The sequence below is a fragment of the Aquila chrysaetos genome, chromosome 15 (genome assembly GCF_900496995.4).
Source record: "Aquila chrysaetos chrysaetos chromosome 15, bAquChr1.4, whole genome shotgun sequence".
Classification (NCBI taxonomy): Eukaryota; Metazoa; Chordata; class Aves; order Accipitriformes; family Accipitridae; genus Aquila; species Aquila chrysaetos.
The window spans coordinates 28821464-28837771 of NC_044018.1; the positions used below are offsets into that span (position 1 = coordinate 28821464).

Here is a 16308-nt window from a genome sequence, read left to right on the forward strand (position 1 = left end):
CGCCCCCTGGCCTGGAGGAGCGGGCTCGCAACCGAAAAGGCGGGCCCCGGCGGGTCCCCGCCTCTCCGCCATTGGCCGGCGTATAGGGAGCCGCCGCGGCGATTGGCGGGTGGGCGCCGCCGTGGGCGGGGCTCGGCGTTGGCGGGGTATATAAGGACGCTGCGGCGGCGGGGCGCAGGATCGGCGGGCGGGCGGGCGGCGAGAGCGGGGTGCGCGCTCTGCGCCTCCGCCGCCGCCGCCGCCATGCGGGAGCGGAGGCCGGCACCGGCCGCCCCGGCCCGCTGCAAGCTGGTGCTGGTGGGCGACGTGCAGTGCGGCAAGACGGCCATGCTGCAGGTGTTGGCCAAGGATTGCTACCCCGAGGTGAGCTGGAGTACGGGACCGAGTTACCGGGAACCGGTCAGCGGGACCGGGAGCTGACGTTCTCGGTGCCGTTGCAGACGTACGTGCCCACCGTGTTTGAGAACTACACGGCGTGTCTGGTCAGCGAGGAGCAGCGGGTGGAGCTGAGCCTCTGGGACACCTCCGGTACCGGGGGGGGGGAAGGTGCATGCACAGGGGGGGGGGGGGGGGGTCCCTCCGGTACCGGGGGGTGCAGCGGGGCGAGGGCAGCCCTGGTCCCGGTGGGGGGTGATGGGGAGATTTGCTGGGGGAAGGTGGTTTGGGGTTTCGGGGGGGGGGGGGGGGGGGGTGGCAGGCCTGGGGTGTGGGGGGGGCTGCAGTGGAGGGAGCCCTGCAATGGGGCACGTTTGGGGTCCCTGCAGTGGGGGGGGGGGGGTGGCTTGGTGGCCGCAGTGGGGACACCTTGGGAGGGGAGGGCTGGTTCAGATTGTGGGGATGGATCCCTGGGGCTGGGGGGGCACAGGGGGGCCTGGCTGCCTGGGAGTCCCTGGGGACTGGCCCTGCGGCGGGGGGGGGGGGGGGGGGGGGGGGCACAGACACAGGCTGGGGGACACACACACAGGGCTGAGCCTCTTCCTGGAGGGGCACCCTGCACCCGTGTGAGCCCCCCCAGATATAGGGTATGGGGTGCTGGGGCCCCCATGCCCTCCCTATGGGGCTGCCTGTGAATGGGGAGGGGGGGATAATGGGGTATCCTGGTATTGCCACCCTCGGAGGGGAGGGGGGGGCCGGGGTAGCCCTGCCCTGGTGCTGCAGTGTCCCCCCTCGTCAGAGGGGGGGTCCCCGCCACCCGCGGTCCCCGCGTTGCTATGGCAATGCGCTGGCGCAGCCTCTTTGCTATTCCGCGCACGGAGCGTCTGGGCTGCAAAACCCCTCTGAGGCCCTTTGGGGTCGGGGGCGGTGATGGGGGGGGCACCCCGGCCACCCCCATACCCAGAGAGGCACCCCACTACCCCCGCACCCCCATGCACCATCTCTCCCCACAGTCCCCAGTGCAGTGCTGCTGGCCCCGGCTCCCCAGGGACCCTGTGAGGGTGGCAGCCCCCCCCTGTGTCCCAGCTGCCCCCTGACACCCCTGCCCACTGGCGGGGCTCCCCAACATGGCGGGGGCGGCTGTTATATAAACACCGCGGGATCCATTTCCCGCTGCTTCGTTAGGGGCGATGGCGATGTTAATGGGTTGCGGGGAGCGGAGGTGGCATTTTGAGGGGGGGCTCTAGAGCTGTGTGCCCCCTACTCCAGGCAGAAAGGGGGCTGTGTCCCTTTGCAAGCGCCTCCTGACCGGGGGCCTGAGTCCCTTGGGGGGGGGTGCTGTGCAATGACACCCCCTTTTCTCCTAGGCTCTCCCTACTATGACAACGTGCGTCCCCTTTGCTACAGCGACTCGGACGCTGTCCTGCTCTGCTTCGACATCAGCCGCCCTGAGACCCTGGACAGTGCGTCCAAGAAGGTGAGGGGTGGGGGAAGCCCCTCTGTGGGTGGGGGGGGGGGGGGACGGACCAGTTTGGGGTCCCCCCCCGCACTGATGGCAGCTCTATGCCCCATCCCCCCCCCCCCCCAACCCTGCAGTGGAAGACAGAGATCCTGGACTATTGCCCCAACACACGGGTGCTGCTCATCGGCTGCAAGACAGACCTACGGACGGACCTGAGCACCCTGATGGAGCTCTCCCACCAGAAGCAGGCACCCATCTCCTATGAGCAGGTTGGGTTGGGGGGGGGGGGGTCCTATGGGGTGGGGTGTGGGTTTGGGGTGTTGCACCAGCCTCACGAAGGGTTGGGTTGCAGGGCTGTGCGGCGGCCAGGCAGCTGGGAGCTGAGAGCTACCTGGAGTGCTCGGCCTTCACCTCGGAGAAGAGCGTCCACAGCATCTTCCGGACTGTGTCCGGCATCTGCCTCAGCAAAGCCCCCCCGCAGCCCCCTAAAAGCCCCCCCCGCAGCCTCTCCAAGCGTCTCCTGCATCTGCCCAGCCGCTCCGAGCTCATCTCTTCCACCTTCAAGAAGGAAAAAGCAAAAAGCTGCTCCGTCATGTGAAGGGGGGACATGAATGCTTCCCCCCTCCTCAAAGCCCCTTGGCTCCCCTGCGTCCTCAGGATGGGGTGGGGGGGGGCTGGACAGGGCCCTGGAGTCCTGTCCCCCCCCCAAGGAGGATGGGGTGCCTGCTACCCTCCCATCACACCGCCTCTCCTGCCAGCCCCCATCTTGGGGGGCAGCCCCCATGGAGCTGCCATAGGTGGGGGTTGAGGGGGGGGCCCAGGAAGGGTTGCTGCCCAACCCTGGGTGTGGGGGGGCTTATCCATGGACTCATCCTGTTTCATCACCCCCCCCCACCCCATCCCTCATCTGCTGCTTGGCCCTAGGGCCCCTCGTGGGGAGGGGGGTGCCGGGGCAGGGGGGGGGGGGGTGTTGTTTTATGGACTGTCTGGGGAGGGGGGGGGGGGGTGGTGTCTCTGTTCCATGGTCAGTGTTATTAAAAAGCTTATTTATTATCAGAAATATAACACTCACCCACGTGCAGCGGGTGCCTGGTCCTGTGTTTGGCGGGGGGGGAATCCTGTGTTTGGGGGGGGGGGGGGGGGGTGTTGGGTGTTATTGGGGTTCACCCTGGGGTGGGGTCCCTCCTGTGTCACCGGCGCCAGCGGGGAAGGGTGACAGCGACGCTGACGCGCGCCTGTGCCGTCACCCACGGGTGGTGATGCAGAGGCCAAAGTCCCTGGGGTGTGGGGTGCTGTTGGGTGCCTCCCTGGGCACCCCATAAGGGCCCCCCCCCCCCCCTTTCCTGCTGCCCCCAGCCCTTCCCTGGCTGGACCCCCCCCCCCCAACTTGGGAACAGGGGCTGTCAATGGGGCTGGGGGGGGTGTGGGGCTCTCGCACGACGCCGTGGGGGACGTGGGGATATGGGGGGGGGGGGGTCGTCATTGCGGAGGTTTGGGGGTTCACGGGGTCGGGGCGCTGCGCGGCGGAGGGACCCGCGGGGCGCGGGGGTTGCTGGGAATTGTAGTTCCGGCGCGGAGGGGGGCGGCCTCGCTTTCCCGGCGTGCCCCGCGGCGCCCGGCGGACATGGCGGCGGGGCGGCTCTGAGGCCTGGGCCTGCGGGCGGCGGCGGTGAGAGCGGGCCTGGCGTTGGGGGGGGGGTGTCGGGCTCCTACGGCCGCTGGGCTCTCCCGCAGGAAGGTGCCGGGGACCCCCGTGGGTCCGAGGGGCTGGAGGATCCCGCTACCGCGTCACCGGGCTGCACCCAGGGCAGGGCCTGGATTCCCGGTCCTCCGGGTCCTCCAGCCTTACCCGCTTCCACCCGGGGTTCCTCGGCGCCCCTCCTGGGTCTCCCAGCCCTCCCCGGGTCCCCCTGTGCCCCCCGCTCCCTCCCGGGTTCCCCCAGCCCTCCCCGGGTCCCCCTGAGCCCCCCCTGCACCCTCCCGGGGTCCCCCAGCCCTTCCCGCTCCCTCCCCACCAGGTCTCCTGCACCACCACTCCCGGGTCCCCCAGCCCTCCCCGGGTTCCCCTCCGCCCCCCCCCCCGGGCCCCCCAGTCCTCCCGCTCCCTCCCGGGGTCCGCAGCCCTTCCCACTCCCTCTCCAGGTCTTTTGCTCTCCCTGCCCTGGGTCCCCCAGCCCTCCCCCCTCCCGGGGTCCTCCCCCGTTCCCCGCTCTATCTGACCCTCTTCCGTGCAGATGGCTGGAGAACTGGCAGACAAGAAGGACCGGGACGCATCCCCCGCCAAAGAGGAGAGGAAGCGCTCCCGCTCCCCGGACAGGGACCGGGATCGCGACCGAGATCGTGACCGGGACCGCAAGGGTTCCCCCTCCAAGGACAGGAAGCGGCACCGGTCCCGGGACAGGAGACGAGGCAGCCGTTCGCGGTCCCGCTCCCGGTCCAAGTCGACAGAGAGGTGAGGGGTGTTACAGGGGACTCCCCAGCTCTTTAGGGAAAAGCGCTCTCACTCTTGTGTGTCCATAACGGCCCCACAAAGGGGTGGGTGCGGGTGGTTGGCCTGGGGCCACGCTGTCACTGCCCCGTTCTGCAGGGATCGCCGGCACAAAGAGCGTGACCGGGACCGGACCAAGAAGGACAGGGACCGGGAGAAGGATGGGCACCGGCGGGACAAGGATAGGAAGCGGTCGAGGTGAGTCCCCTCTCTTTTCGGGGTGTTCCTGCTCTCCCATAAGCACCCCAGGGCTGTTCTCTGTAAGAAGCGTTGTCCTAGGTGAGAGCAGGATTCCCTCGGGTGGTGGGGACGGGCTGACCCTGGGGCTGCGTTCGGTGCCTGATTCCACTTTGTTTTGCTGGGAAGCTTGTCCCCGAGCAGGGGCAAGGATTCAAAGTCCCGGAAGGAGAGGGACTCACGGAAAGCAGAGGAGGAGGAGGAGAATGCCCTGAAAAAGGAGAAGGTGAGGAGGGGGCAGAGGGGGCTTGGCTGGAAACAGCTCCCTGGGGGGATCACTCTGGTGAGGCAAAAGGTCCCTGTTGGGGGCTGCTAACAGTCCGACCCCACATTCGCAGGCCCAGCCCCTGTCCTTGGAGGAGCTGCTGGCTAAGAAGAAGGCTGAAGAGGAGGCAGAAGCCAAGGTAGAAGCAGAAGCCTTCTGTCTGTCTTGGGGCTCTCCCATACCATGCCTGCAGTACAGGATGGATGTTTGAGGGGGCAGTCCTGTCCTACGGCAGCCCTGGCAGCGAGGGGGTCGCGGCCAGGCCCGGTGTGAGCCTTCTCCTCTTCTGTCCCAGCCCAAGTTCCTGTCCAAGGCGGAGCGGGAGGCCGAGGCCTTGCGGCGGCGGCAGCAAGAGGTGGAGGAGCGACAGCGGCTGCTGGAGGAGGAGAGGAAGAAGAGGAAGCAGTTCCAGGAGATGGGGAGGAAGATGCTGGGTAAGGTGTTGTCCCCACCGTGGTCTGCCTGGCTGCGAGGTGCTGGGGCAGGACCCCCTAGAGGCCCCCCAGCCCTGGAAGGGGTGTTGCTTGGCTCTGAGACCCTTCCCCTGCTCCCCAGAAGACCCCCAGGAGCGTGAGCGCAGGGAGCGCCGCGAGCGCATGGAGCGGGAGACCAACGGCACAGAGGATGAGGAGGGCAGGCAGAAGATCCGGGAGGAGAAAGACAAGAGCAAAGAGCTCCATGCCATCAAGGTAGCGCTGGGGGCCGGGCTAGTGTGGTGAGGGGCCAGGGGGCCCGGGTTCCTTCCCCACTAATCCTCCTCCGCCCACAGGAGCGTTACCTAGGAGGAGTGAAGAAGCGGAGACGTACGCGGCACCTGAATGACCGCAAGTTCGTCTTCGAGTGGGATGCGTCAGAAGACACATCTATTGATTACAACCCCCTGTAAGTGATGGGGTGCACCTGGGGCTGGGGGTGCCCCTGGGGGTGCGGGGCAGCCCCAGCCCTACCCTTGACGCTCCCATCCCACTCTAGGTACAAGGAGCGGCACCAAGTGCAGTTGCTGGGCCGGGGCTTCATTGCAGGGATCGATCTGAAGCAGCAGAAACGGGAACAGTCGCGCTTCTATGGCGACCTGATGGAGAAGAGGCGGACGCTGGAGGAGAAGGAGCAGGAGGAGTGAGCGTGCTTGGGGGGAGCTGAGAGGGTGCTGAGGGGTGCCCAGGGTACTGGTCGGCTCTGCTTGGCTGGGCTGCAGAGCTTGGCGGGTGGCTTTGGGCTGCAGCACGTCCTTCAGACGGGTGGCAGGATGATTCCAGCCTCCCCAGAGGCACAGGGTGAGCCCTGTCCCCCTCCGTGCCCCCCCACCCAGGGCCCGGCTGCGGAAGCTGCGGAAGAAGGAGGCCAAGCAGCGCTGGGATGACCGGCACTGGTCCCAGAAGAAGCTGGACGAAATGACAGACAGGGACTGGCGCATCTTCCGTGAGGACTACAGCATCACCACCAAGGGGGGGCAAGATCCCCAACCCTATCCGCTCTTGGAAGGACTCTTCCCTGCCCCCCCACATCCTGGAGGTCATCGACAAGTGTGGCTACAAGGTGGGCACGGGGAGGGGGGCTGCTGCCAGCAGACTCTGACAGCCCTCTGGAGAGCTGGATGCAGGGGAAAAGGGTTGGCTTTTTGGGGTCAGGTGTTTGGGGGGGGCAAGGAGGGGAAGTTCTGCTCCCAAACCTGCCCCTCCCCTCTGCAGGAGCCCACCCCCATCCAGCGCCAGGCGATCCCCATCGGCCTACAGAACCGCGACATCATCGGCGTGGCTGAAACCGGCAGTGGCAAAACCGCGGCTTTCCTTATCCCGTTGCTGGTGTGGATCACCACCCTGCCCAAGATCGATCGGTAGGTGGGACGGGGCAGGGCGGCAGGGTGACGCTGTGGTGATGGGGGGGACCATGGCACCGTGGGTGACGTGGTCGTGCCTTGCCACACCGCAGGATTGAGGAGTCGGACCAGGGTCCCTACGCCATCATCCTGGCACCCACGCGAGAGCTGGCCCAGCAGATTGAGGAAGAAACTATCAAGTTTGGGAAGCCTCTGGGCATCCGCACGGTGGCCGTGATTGGAGGCATCTCCCGTGAGGACCAAGGCTTCCGCCTTCGCATGGGCTGTGAGGTGAGTGTTAGTCCCTGGGGAGGGCAGTCAGGGGACCTGGAGGGAGCAGTTTAGCCCCAGGCTGTGGACAACAACTCTTCTGACCTCCCAGATCGTCATTGCCACGCCAGGGCGTCTCATTGACGTGCTGGAGAACCGGTACCTGGTGTTGAGCCGCTGCACCTATGTGGTGCTGGACGAGGCAGATCGCATGATTGACATGGGTTTCGAGCCTGACGTGCAGAAGATCCTGGAGCACATGCCTGTCACCAACCAAAAACCCGACACCGACGAGGCCGAGGACCCTGAGAAGATGTTGGCTAACTTTGAGTCGGGGAAGCACAAGTACAGACAGGTGGGTGCAGGCAGGAGACCCAGGGTGGTGGTGTGGGTGCTTCCACGGGGCTGAGCACAGTCCACAGGCTGGAGAGGGGATGACCTGGGGCTTTGGAGAACAAGCCAAGGGAGCGGCAGCCGTGTTCCTGCCCCACGGGGGACGTCGCTCACTGTCCTGTTTTCTTGCAGACCGTCATGTTCACGGCCACCATGCCACCAGCGGTGGAGCGTCTGGCCCGCAGCTACCTCCGTCGTCCGGCCGTGGTCTACATTGGCTCTGCCGGCAAACCTCACGAGCGGGTGGAGCAGAAGGTCTTCCTCATGTCGGAGTCAGAGAAGAGGTGTGGAGGGGGCCGCTGGGGTGGGGTGGAACGGGGAGGCTGAGTCTTGGGGGATGGTCTGGGGCATTTGAGGGTGAGGGAGCTCTGGGAGGGGGACTCTGGAGAACAGAGGGGCTCCTGTGGTGCACCTCAGCCTCCCCTTGCCCAACTGTCCTCCTCCTCCCCCCACAGGAAGAAGCTGTTAGCCATCCTGGAGCAGGGCTTCGACCCACCCATCATCATCTTCGTCAACCAGAAGAAGGGCTGCGATGTGCTGGCGAAGTCCCTGGAGAAGATGGGGGTGAGTCTGGGCTGGGTTAGAGCCCCTCAACTTTGGCTGTGGCGGGTGGGGGTCGTCCCAAGCCCCTGCACCCCCATCCCCACGTGGGGACCCTCCAACACAGCTCTGGGCACCGCTGGACCCCGGGTAACCCCCACTTTGTTCTGCAGTACAACGCCTGCACCCTGCACGGTGGCAAAGGCCAGGAGCAGCGGGAGTTTGCTCTCTCCAACCTGAAAGCGGGGGCCAAGGACATCCTGGTGGCCACCGACGTGGCTGGACGTGGTATCGACATCCACGATGTCTCCATGGTTGTCAATTACGACATGGCCAAGAACATCGAGGGTGAGTCGGGGCCCGTCCGGGGGTCTACGGGATGCGGCAGGGGCTGCCTGGCCTCAGCGCTGCCTGTGCCGAGGCCCTGCCTGACCCCACCGCCCCCCTGCAGATTACATCCACCGCATCGGGCGGACGGGCCGAGCAGGGAAGAGCGGCGTAGCCATCACCTTCCTCACCAAGGAGGACTCCACCGTCTTCTACGACCTGAAGCAAGCAATCCTGGAGAGCCCAGTGTCCTCCTGCCCCCCCGAGCTGGCCAACCATCCCGACGCCCAGCACAAGCCTGGTACCATCCTCACCAAGAAGCGGCGGGAGGAAACCATCTTTGCCTGAGTCCCTGGGGCCGGTGTCCCCCTCTTGGTCACCCCTTTGGGGACGATGGGACCAGCGGGGCTGGGGGCTGCCAGGACTTTTCTGGCCGCTCTTTTTGCAGACCCCCAGACCCCTGTGCAGCCAGGACTGCCGACAACAGAGTCGGGGGCTGGGACTGTCCCAAAACGTCCCCCCTGTTCTCCCACTCCCCCTCCCTGCCGTCCCCACAGACCGGTGGAGCTGCCGGAGGCTGTTTGGGGACAGATTCCTCCCTGCCCACCTGCTACTGGGACCGGGCTGGTGCTGGGCTTCACGTGCTGGTTTTTAGGCAGTGCTGTCCCAGGAGCTGCGTTCACTTCATCCCTTTTTTAGCTGAAACTCCAGGCTGCAGGAATAAACCCGCAGCTGCGTTGCCGGACGTCGCCTCCTCGCCTTCTCCCTTCCTGCCGCGCCACCAGCCCCTGGGTGCATTCTCCCAGCACCCTCCAGCACTCCCAGAGGTGCCAGGAGCTAGCAATGTCCCTAAGGGGAGAGCCTTTGGGTGCTAGCACCCACCAGCACGGTCCCCCCCTCTCCCAGCCCAACGTCCCTGTGTGCCGTAGTGTCCCCTGTCCCCCCGCCCTCGCCAGAGACACAGACACGGGCGCCTCCGAGCACTCTTGTGTTTCTGAAACCGGTTACAGGGAAATCAGTGCTTTCTACAAAAGAAATTATAACAAATCTGTGGCCCCCACCCGTCCCCCACCCCTGCCGGCTCAGGCCGGCTCCCTGCAAAGGGCCCCGGGGGGGGGGCTCGGCCCAGCGCCAGGACCCTGTGCCGAGCAGCCCCCAGCCAAGGGCAGCGGGTGCCATATTTACAGGACTGTGCGGTGACGTGCGGTGACAGCTACGCGGGGAGGGGGGCAACGGGGACGGGACAGCGAGTGCAGGCGTGGAGCGGCCCCCCCCCCCCCCCATGCAGGGTCCGGCCGCCCTTCTCTGTCCCCCGTTCCCCCAGGGAGGAAGCGGTTTGGCTGCGGTGACCGGGGCAGGGAGAAATTGGTGCAGAGCGAAGCGACTGGTGTGGCCCCCTCCTCCTGGGGGTCCCATGCAGGGGCAGGGGAGGGGGCAGGTCAAGCCCTGGGGAGGGGGGAGCAGGCACCTTCCCCTTCTTCCTCGGGTCTGCGCGGGATGGGGGACACTGCTAAAACTGTCCCCCCCCTCTCCCCGTTACCTGGCCCACAGGTCTTTTCAGGGGGAGGCACCCTCTGTTTATGACAGCTGCCCTGCGGGGAATGAGACAGCCTGCGATGCGGGGGCCAGGCGGGGAAACTGAGGCAGGGAGAAGGCGTGTGGCTGCCCCCAGATCCCCAGGAGCTGGGGTGGGGTCCTGGGGCATCCTGGCTGCCAGCCCCCCCTGTGCTTATGGCTGAAGACGTGCCCGGGGGGCCGGGCGCGAGGAAGCTGCCGGTGCGGAGGATTTCCCCGAGAGAGGGAGATTGTCTGAGCACCCCCAGCACGGGGCTGGGGCGAGGCGGGGAGCGCCCGGGGTGGGGGGACCGGTTCCCAGCCGTGTCCCCCCCCCCTCCCCACCCCTAATAGCTGTCCTTGGCCCAGGGCCGGCTGCGCTGCCAGTTCCTGTCGTGGTTGCGCTCGGTTTGGCGATCCGGCGCGCCGGGGCCCTGCAGCCCGCTGTTGTGGTGCCGGTGGGGCTGGTAGAGGTCGGGGTAGGGGTCCGCGTACTCCTCCTCTTCCAGGTGCCGGGAGCTGCGCTGGGATGCAGCCCCCCAGGGCTGGGGCGAGGTCTCCCCCGCCTCATCCGATGGCATCAGGCTGTCGTGCTCCAGCGGCGAGTGCTCCCCCCGCTCCCCCAGCAGCTGCTGGCTCTGCGGGCAGGGATGGGACTTTGGGGATGGCGTTGGGGGGCTGCACCCCGGACCGTGTACCCCTGTGCCGGCTGCCCACAGGGAACGGGGAGGGGGGCTCTGGGGGGTACCTGCAGGCCCGGGAGGCCGGTGGGCGAGGGCACGGCGTGGGGGGCATGCGGCGGGTGGTGCGTGGCGCGCCAGTACACCTCCAGGTATTCGGCCAGGTGCTCGCAGGCGTCCTCCAGCTGGTTCTCATCCAGGATCACGTCGAAGAGCTCCTGGGGGGACAGGTGAGAGGGGTCAGGGGTGGTTTGGGGTCCCCCCCAGCATCCCTAGGGTGGGGGGACCTGCCGGCTCACCGGGGGACACTGCACCAGCTTGTCGGCCGCCATCATCTGCACGTTGAGGTGCTTCACCTGGGACTTGCCCCGGGACTTGATGAGCCGCTGCAGGACCTGGGGAGGGGAGACGAGGGTGACGGCACCGAAGGGGGCAGCCGGAGCCCCCCCCCCGCCCCAGAACCGTGGTCACCCCTCACCTTGGGCGAGGACACCTTGACGTAGACAATGATGGGTGCCAGAGAGGTCTTGGCCAGCTGGGCCGGGTGGTTGATGGTGTCGGCGTCCAGCACCACCAGCTGCAGGGACTTGGCCAGCTCGAAGATGCGCTCGATCTCACTCTGCACCTCGGCTGGAGGGGGGACACGGCGGGGACGTGTCAGGCTGGGCTCGCCCCTGGGGGGGTCCTTGCACCCCGGGGCGAGCCTGGCCCCTCACCGATGCTGGAGCGGGTGGTGGAGCGCTCCAGGATGGCCTGCTTGCCCAGGTTGTTGAGGATGGAGCGCTTGGCCAGGGAGAGGTCAGCTGTGATGTGGGTGATGGAGATCCTGGGGGGGGGGGCAGAGGAATGGCCGTGGGGACCTAGGTACCCCCCTGGGCCATGGGAGGGGGGGGGAGTCTGGGGGGGATGTCTCACCTGCCATCAAATCTGTGCTTGAGGAAGTCGAAGAGGGCTTTCTGCATCATGTCGGTGACCTGCCGGTGGGGCCGCCAGCCCGGTGAGCCCACGGTGAGCCGGCGGCAGATGGCACCGGCAGGGAGGTGGCAGCCGCCCGGCACCCTGCCAGCAGCCCTCAGCCCCACCATCTGCCCGTCACTGGCACAGGACGGGCAAGGAGGGGGCGAGGGGCACAAGCCACCATGCTGGGGGCACAGCGATGTGTGTGTGTCCCCCCCCGCTGGCCTCCCACCCCGTAGCCCCCTCATACCTCGTATCCTTTCAGCGAGGGCCCCACCAGCACCACGGGCCGCATGGAGGGGACCACATCGTAGGGTGGGATGTGCTGTGTCTGGGGGGGGGGGGACGACACGACAGGGCGATGTGTCAGCACCCCATGCTCCCATCCCCAGGGAGGAAGGGGTCAATGAGCCAATCCCAGAGAACCCCGGCATCCTGGCCCCCCCTCAGCCCCATAAACGGGACCAGAGGGGGGGGGTCTGCTCCCACCTGCTCCATCCCAGAAGCGGCTGCGCTCAGCCCTGCCTGCGGCCCCCTCCCCATATCCCCCTGCCCCGGGGCACAGCCCTGCCCTGCGGACTCACCTGCTTCTGCTTCTGCTTGGCTTGGGAAGAGGAGAGAAGAGACAAAGATTGGTGACAGCAAAGTGGGGGACACCCCCCCCCCCCACAGGACACCCCCAGATCCTCCTGGGCCAGGACCTGCCCTTACCTAAGGAGGGGGGAGGCGATCGCCGGTTCCCGCTGTCGCCGAGGCCTGAGGCATTGCCAGCTCTCCTGGGGGAGAAGGGGGGTGAGCGAGTGTTGGGGGTTCCGGGGGGGATTGGGGGGTGTCCGGTCCCTACCTGGCTTTCTGTTCCTGCTTGAGCCTCATGGCTTCCAGGCGCTGGGGGCTGGGGATGAAGGCGATGTCCCCCCCCCTCCTTCACTAGGCGCCCAATCCACCAGTCATTGCTGTATTTCTGGGTGAGGGCAGGGCACGGATGAGGCTGGGGGGGGGGGGTCCCTGGCCCTGTCCACTCCCCCCACCCCCAGCACGCCAACTCACCTCCTTGATGTGCAGGAAATCTTTGGCTTCAAAATTGATGGCGGCTCCCTGCACCGGGCACTCCTCGTCCAGCGCCCCGCAGTAGCTGACATTGGTGCGCACAGCAAAGGCGACCGGCTTGTGCTGGGAATGGGTGTGGGGGGGGTGTCAGCACCCCCCGGGCCCTGCCAGCCGCTCCCCCACACCCCGGGGGGGTCCCCCACCGCGGTACCTTGGCCCTCTCGAGCTGCTGCTGGGCTTGGCTCTCCACCTCGCGCCGGGCACCCTCACGGTCCTCGTCCAGGGACACGTCGGAGTCCAGGGACGGGCGGCTGGTGTAGGAGTCCGCCGAGCCCTGGGGGGACATGGCTGAGTGCCGGGGGGCTGTGGGGACCCCCGCAAAGAGGGGTCTCGCCCTGAGGCAATGTCCAGCCCAGGGAGGGGACACCGCTGACCCTCGGCCCACAGCCCCTTCTGGCTTTTGGGGTATCCATGGTGGCATCAAGCTGGGTAAACACGGGTGGCATCGCCCAGCATGGCTGCCCTGGGGTGCAGCCCCTGTGTCCCTGGGGGGGTGCCATGAGGGGAGACCCCCACACCCCCGGGGAGGGCCGGGCTGGGGGCAGGATTCCCTGTCCCCCCGGGCATGCGGGCCTGCTGCTGCCGCCCCCCACCCTTGGGTGCCTGGCGGGTGCTCAGTGCGGCCCCCCCCCGGCTCCCCCCACCCCGCCGGTAATTACCCGTCGCCTGCTGCGCCCGGAACAGGCGCAGAAGCTGCGGTGAAATATTTATAGGTCCCTGGATGTGGCTGAGCCCCCCCGGCCCCCCTCAAGGCCCTCAGGCCCTGCTGGGCTGCTCTCAGCGCCGTTGCCCAGCACTGGCCCACCCCGGCACACACGGAGCCCCCCGCCCTGCACATCCCACCTCGCTCACATTGGGGGGGGGCCTGGGCCCCCCCCACCCCAACGCAGGCAATATGGTTTCCCAGCTTGGCCCCCCCCAACATGGCCTCCCCAGCACGCCCCCCCCCCCCCCAGCATCGTCACCGCCCCCCCCCAGCATCCCCAGCACGGCCCCCCAGTACAGCATCTCCAGCGCTTTCCTCCCCCCCCCGCACGACCCCCCCCATGCAGCCCCCGGCCCGGAGCATCAGCCCCCGCAGGGTCCCCTGCCATGGGGGTCAGGATCCTCCCCCCTCCCCGCCCCAGCCCGGTCCCGGTGGCACCTGCCGGGGGGGGGGGGGGCCGAGACCGGCGGCGGCGGCGAAGAACAAAGGGCCGGGGGGCGGCACAGCCCCCCCCCGCACCGGGGACGAACCCCCGCACCGGGCACGACCAACCCCCCCCCCACCGGCCGCCCCCAGTGCGCAATCACCCCCGCCCGGGGTGCAGCTCTCCCCTCCCCCCCCCCGCGACCGCAGGCCCCCGGGCACGGCTCCCCCCCTTCGGCCCCCCCCCCCCCGGTACCGGGGCCGGTACCTCGTTGAGCAGGAAGGTAGCGCTGGGAGTCAGAAAACGACATAGACGGGGCGAGCCGAGCCGAGCCGCCCGCGCCCCCCCCCCCGCGCCCCCCCCCGCCCGACTCCGGTACCGGCACCGGCTCCGGCTGCGGCTCGGGCTCCGGCTGGCCCTGCCCGCTCCGCCGCCGCCCCTCCCCGCCCCTCCCCCGCCCCCGCCTCCCGCCGCCCCCCCCCGGGGGCTCACGGAGCCGCCCCCGCCGGCTCAGCTTGGGGAGGAGGGGGAGGGGAGGCTTGGGGGTCGCGGTTCGCCTTTCCCGGGGCTAGCGGTGGGCTCCGGTCCCTCTCCGGTTTGACCCGCGGGGGGGGGCTGCACTGGCAGCCGCGGGTCCCGAGCGGTCCCGGTGTGGTGCACCGGGACGGGGCCCCGGGGCATCTCCCGGGGGAGCGGGGGTGGGGGGGGGGTAGTTTGCAAAGAGGGCAGCTCCCGGCGGGGAGAGGGAGGGGTCCCGGGGCGGCGGTGGAGGGGGGGGGTGCTGCCCTCTGCCAGCCCGCGGCCGGGGGTCCCGGGGGCGGCGGCGGGGGGGGGTCCCCCGCGGGTACCTCCATGCTCCGGTGCGGCGGCCCCCGTCCTGCCCCGAGCCGGTAGCAGCCCCGTCTGCAGGGCGAGCCCTGCGGCGGGGCCGGAGCCGCTCCCGCCCCCCCGCCGCGCCCCCCCCCCCCCCCGAGGAGGGGGGCAGCGGCGGGCCTCGGGGGACCGGCCCGGCCCGCCCCGTTACCGCGCAGCGGGACGGGCACCGGAGGGACCGGTCCGGGATGGCTCCGGTCCGGACCGGGGGCCGCGGGGCAGCGCTTGGTGGGGAGGGGGCTCCGGGTAGCGGCGGGATCGGCCGCGGGTACCGGCACCGGGCACCGAGCACCGGGCACCGGCCCCGGTACCGGGCAGCGCGGCGGGGCCGGGCCGGGCCCTCTCCGAGGTGCTGAAGGGGCCGCGCCGGGTGCGGGACCGGGACGAGGGGTCCCCGGGGGTACCGGGGGGGGTACCGGGAGGGGCAGGTGCTACTCTAGGAGAGAAACGGGATGCTCGGGCCGTTCTACGCCCCCCGGGGCCGCCCCTACCGGAACCCCCTGCCCTTCCCGGGGCCGCCCCGGTATCCGCTCCCCCGTCGGCGGCCTGAGCGGGGGGGGCGCCGGTCAGGCCGGGGTGAACCGGAGCAGGCGGGGGTGGGGGGCGGCGGGGGGGGCGGTTCGTGACACTCCCCCCCCCCCCCCCCCGGGCAGCGCACGGAGACGGCCCGGTGCCGGCTGATGGACCGGGCGAGGCGGCTCAGCGGACACCCCCCGCCCTCCCCAACGCCCCGTTCCCCCTCCGCTGCCTCAGTTTCCCCGGGGCCGCCCGCCACCCCCCCCCGCGCCGCAGTGCCGGTGCCCGGCGGCCGGCCCGGCCCTGACGCAGCACTCGCTATTTTTAGCCGCGGGGAGCGGCTGTTGCGATGCCACCGGCGCCCGGTGCCGGCGCCCAGCCCCGGTCCCGGGGGAACGGCGGGGCGGGGACGGCCGCCCGGTTTTCCCCGGTGCGGGGGTTGGGACGGGAGAGCTCGGCCGCTCCCCGCCCCGGTCCGTGCCTTAATGCGGAGCCGCAGCGCCCCTGCCCCCGGGAACGAACCGCGGTGAGGGAGGGGGGCCGGGGCTGGCGGGGCTGCCCCGCCCCGGTGCCGGTGCCGGTGCCGGTGCCGGTGCCGGCCCGCTCACCTGCCTGCGGAGGATGCTGGAGGTGGTGTCGGACGAGGTGCTGCCGTCCGAGCGCTTGAAGCGGCTCTTGCGCTTCGGGAGCCTCCGGGGGCTCTGCGGGGGGAGCGGCGGGGGCGGCCGGTGAGCACCGGGCGGCACCGGGCGGCGCGGCCCCGCCGTTACGCTGGCACCGGCGGCCCCCCGCGCTGCGGGCAGAACCGAAACGGGCCGCACCGGGCCCGCGGCGGCCAGGAAGGCTCCGGTCCTCTCACCTGGAAGGAGCCGGGAGCGGCGGACTGTGCCGGGGCGGACATGCCCGGCGGCACCCACCGGAGGCCCCGGGATCCCGGCGGGGCCGCCCCGCACCGGACCGCGGCGCTCCACCGGGAAGGGCCGCGTCGCCGCCGCCGCCACTGCCGCGCTCCGCATCACACGGGGCCGCCGGGGCGTCCCGGCCGTCCCCGCCCCCGCCTGCCCGCCCCCGCGCCCATCCCCGTGGCGTCCGGTCCGCGCCCCCGCAGCCGGGCAGCCACCGGGGGGGCACCGGGGGGGATAGACCCTACCCGCAACCCGCGGTGCTGAAGGGACGGTCCGGGCGGCACCGGGAAAGAGGAGCCCCGGAGCCGTCACCTCCGTGCCCACGCGTGTTCGGGGGATGCGGGAGCCCCGAGCCCTGCCGTCCGCAACCCACCGGCACGGGTCCCGCGGCTGCCGTGCTCCCCCCCCCCGGG

At 69.8% G+C, this 16308-nt stretch overlaps 3 protein-coding genes across 3 annotated transcripts; 2 read left to right on the plus strand and 1 right to left on the minus strand.

Annotated features, from left to right (window-relative positions):
* The first annotated feature begins 182 nt into the window (after nt 1-182).
* Nucleotides 183-2780, plus strand: RND1 (Rho family GTPase 1). Its single transcript, XM_030037259.2, has 5 exons — nt 183-363; nt 441-528; nt 1743-1852; nt 1972-2106; nt 2190-2780. Exons 1-5 carry the CDS (start codon nt 244-246, stop codon nt 2433-2435), a joined length of 699 nt encoding a protein of 232 aa, XP_029893119.1. The 5' UTR covers nt 183-243; the 3' UTR covers nt 2436-2780.
* Nucleotides 2781-3414: 634 nt separating this feature from the next.
* On the plus strand, nt 3415-8918 carry DDX23 (DEAD-box helicase 23). Its single transcript, XM_030037255.2, is given in 18 exon segments — nt 3415-3506; nt 4072-4289; nt 4425-4523; nt 4692-4788; nt 4901-4966; nt 5123-5261; nt 5383-5516; nt 5597-5709; nt 5800-5943; nt 6137-6272; nt 6274-6363; nt 6516-6661; nt 6757-6934; nt 7026-7268; nt 7439-7590; nt 7762-7870; nt 8020-8194; nt 8298-8918. Coding segments are annotated over 17 exon segments (2463 nt in total). The 5' UTR covers nt 3415-3506; the 3' UTR covers nt 8522-8918.
* Nucleotides 8919-9148: 230 nt separating this feature from the next.
* Nucleotides 9149-15906, minus strand: CACNB3 (calcium voltage-gated channel auxiliary subunit beta 3). Its single transcript, XM_030037258.2, is given in 15 exon segments — nt 9149-10365; nt 10476-10625; nt 10707-10802; nt 10886-11037; nt 11124-11233; nt 11323-11381; nt 11615-11695; nt 11949-11968; nt 12076-12140; nt 12209-12282; nt 12284-12325; nt 12412-12534; nt 12623-12745; nt 15599-15691; nt 15850-15906. Coding segments are annotated over 15 exon segments (1521 nt in total). The 5' UTR covers nt 15892-15906; the 3' UTR covers nt 9149-10074.
* Nucleotides 15907-16308: the final 402 nt, after the last annotated feature.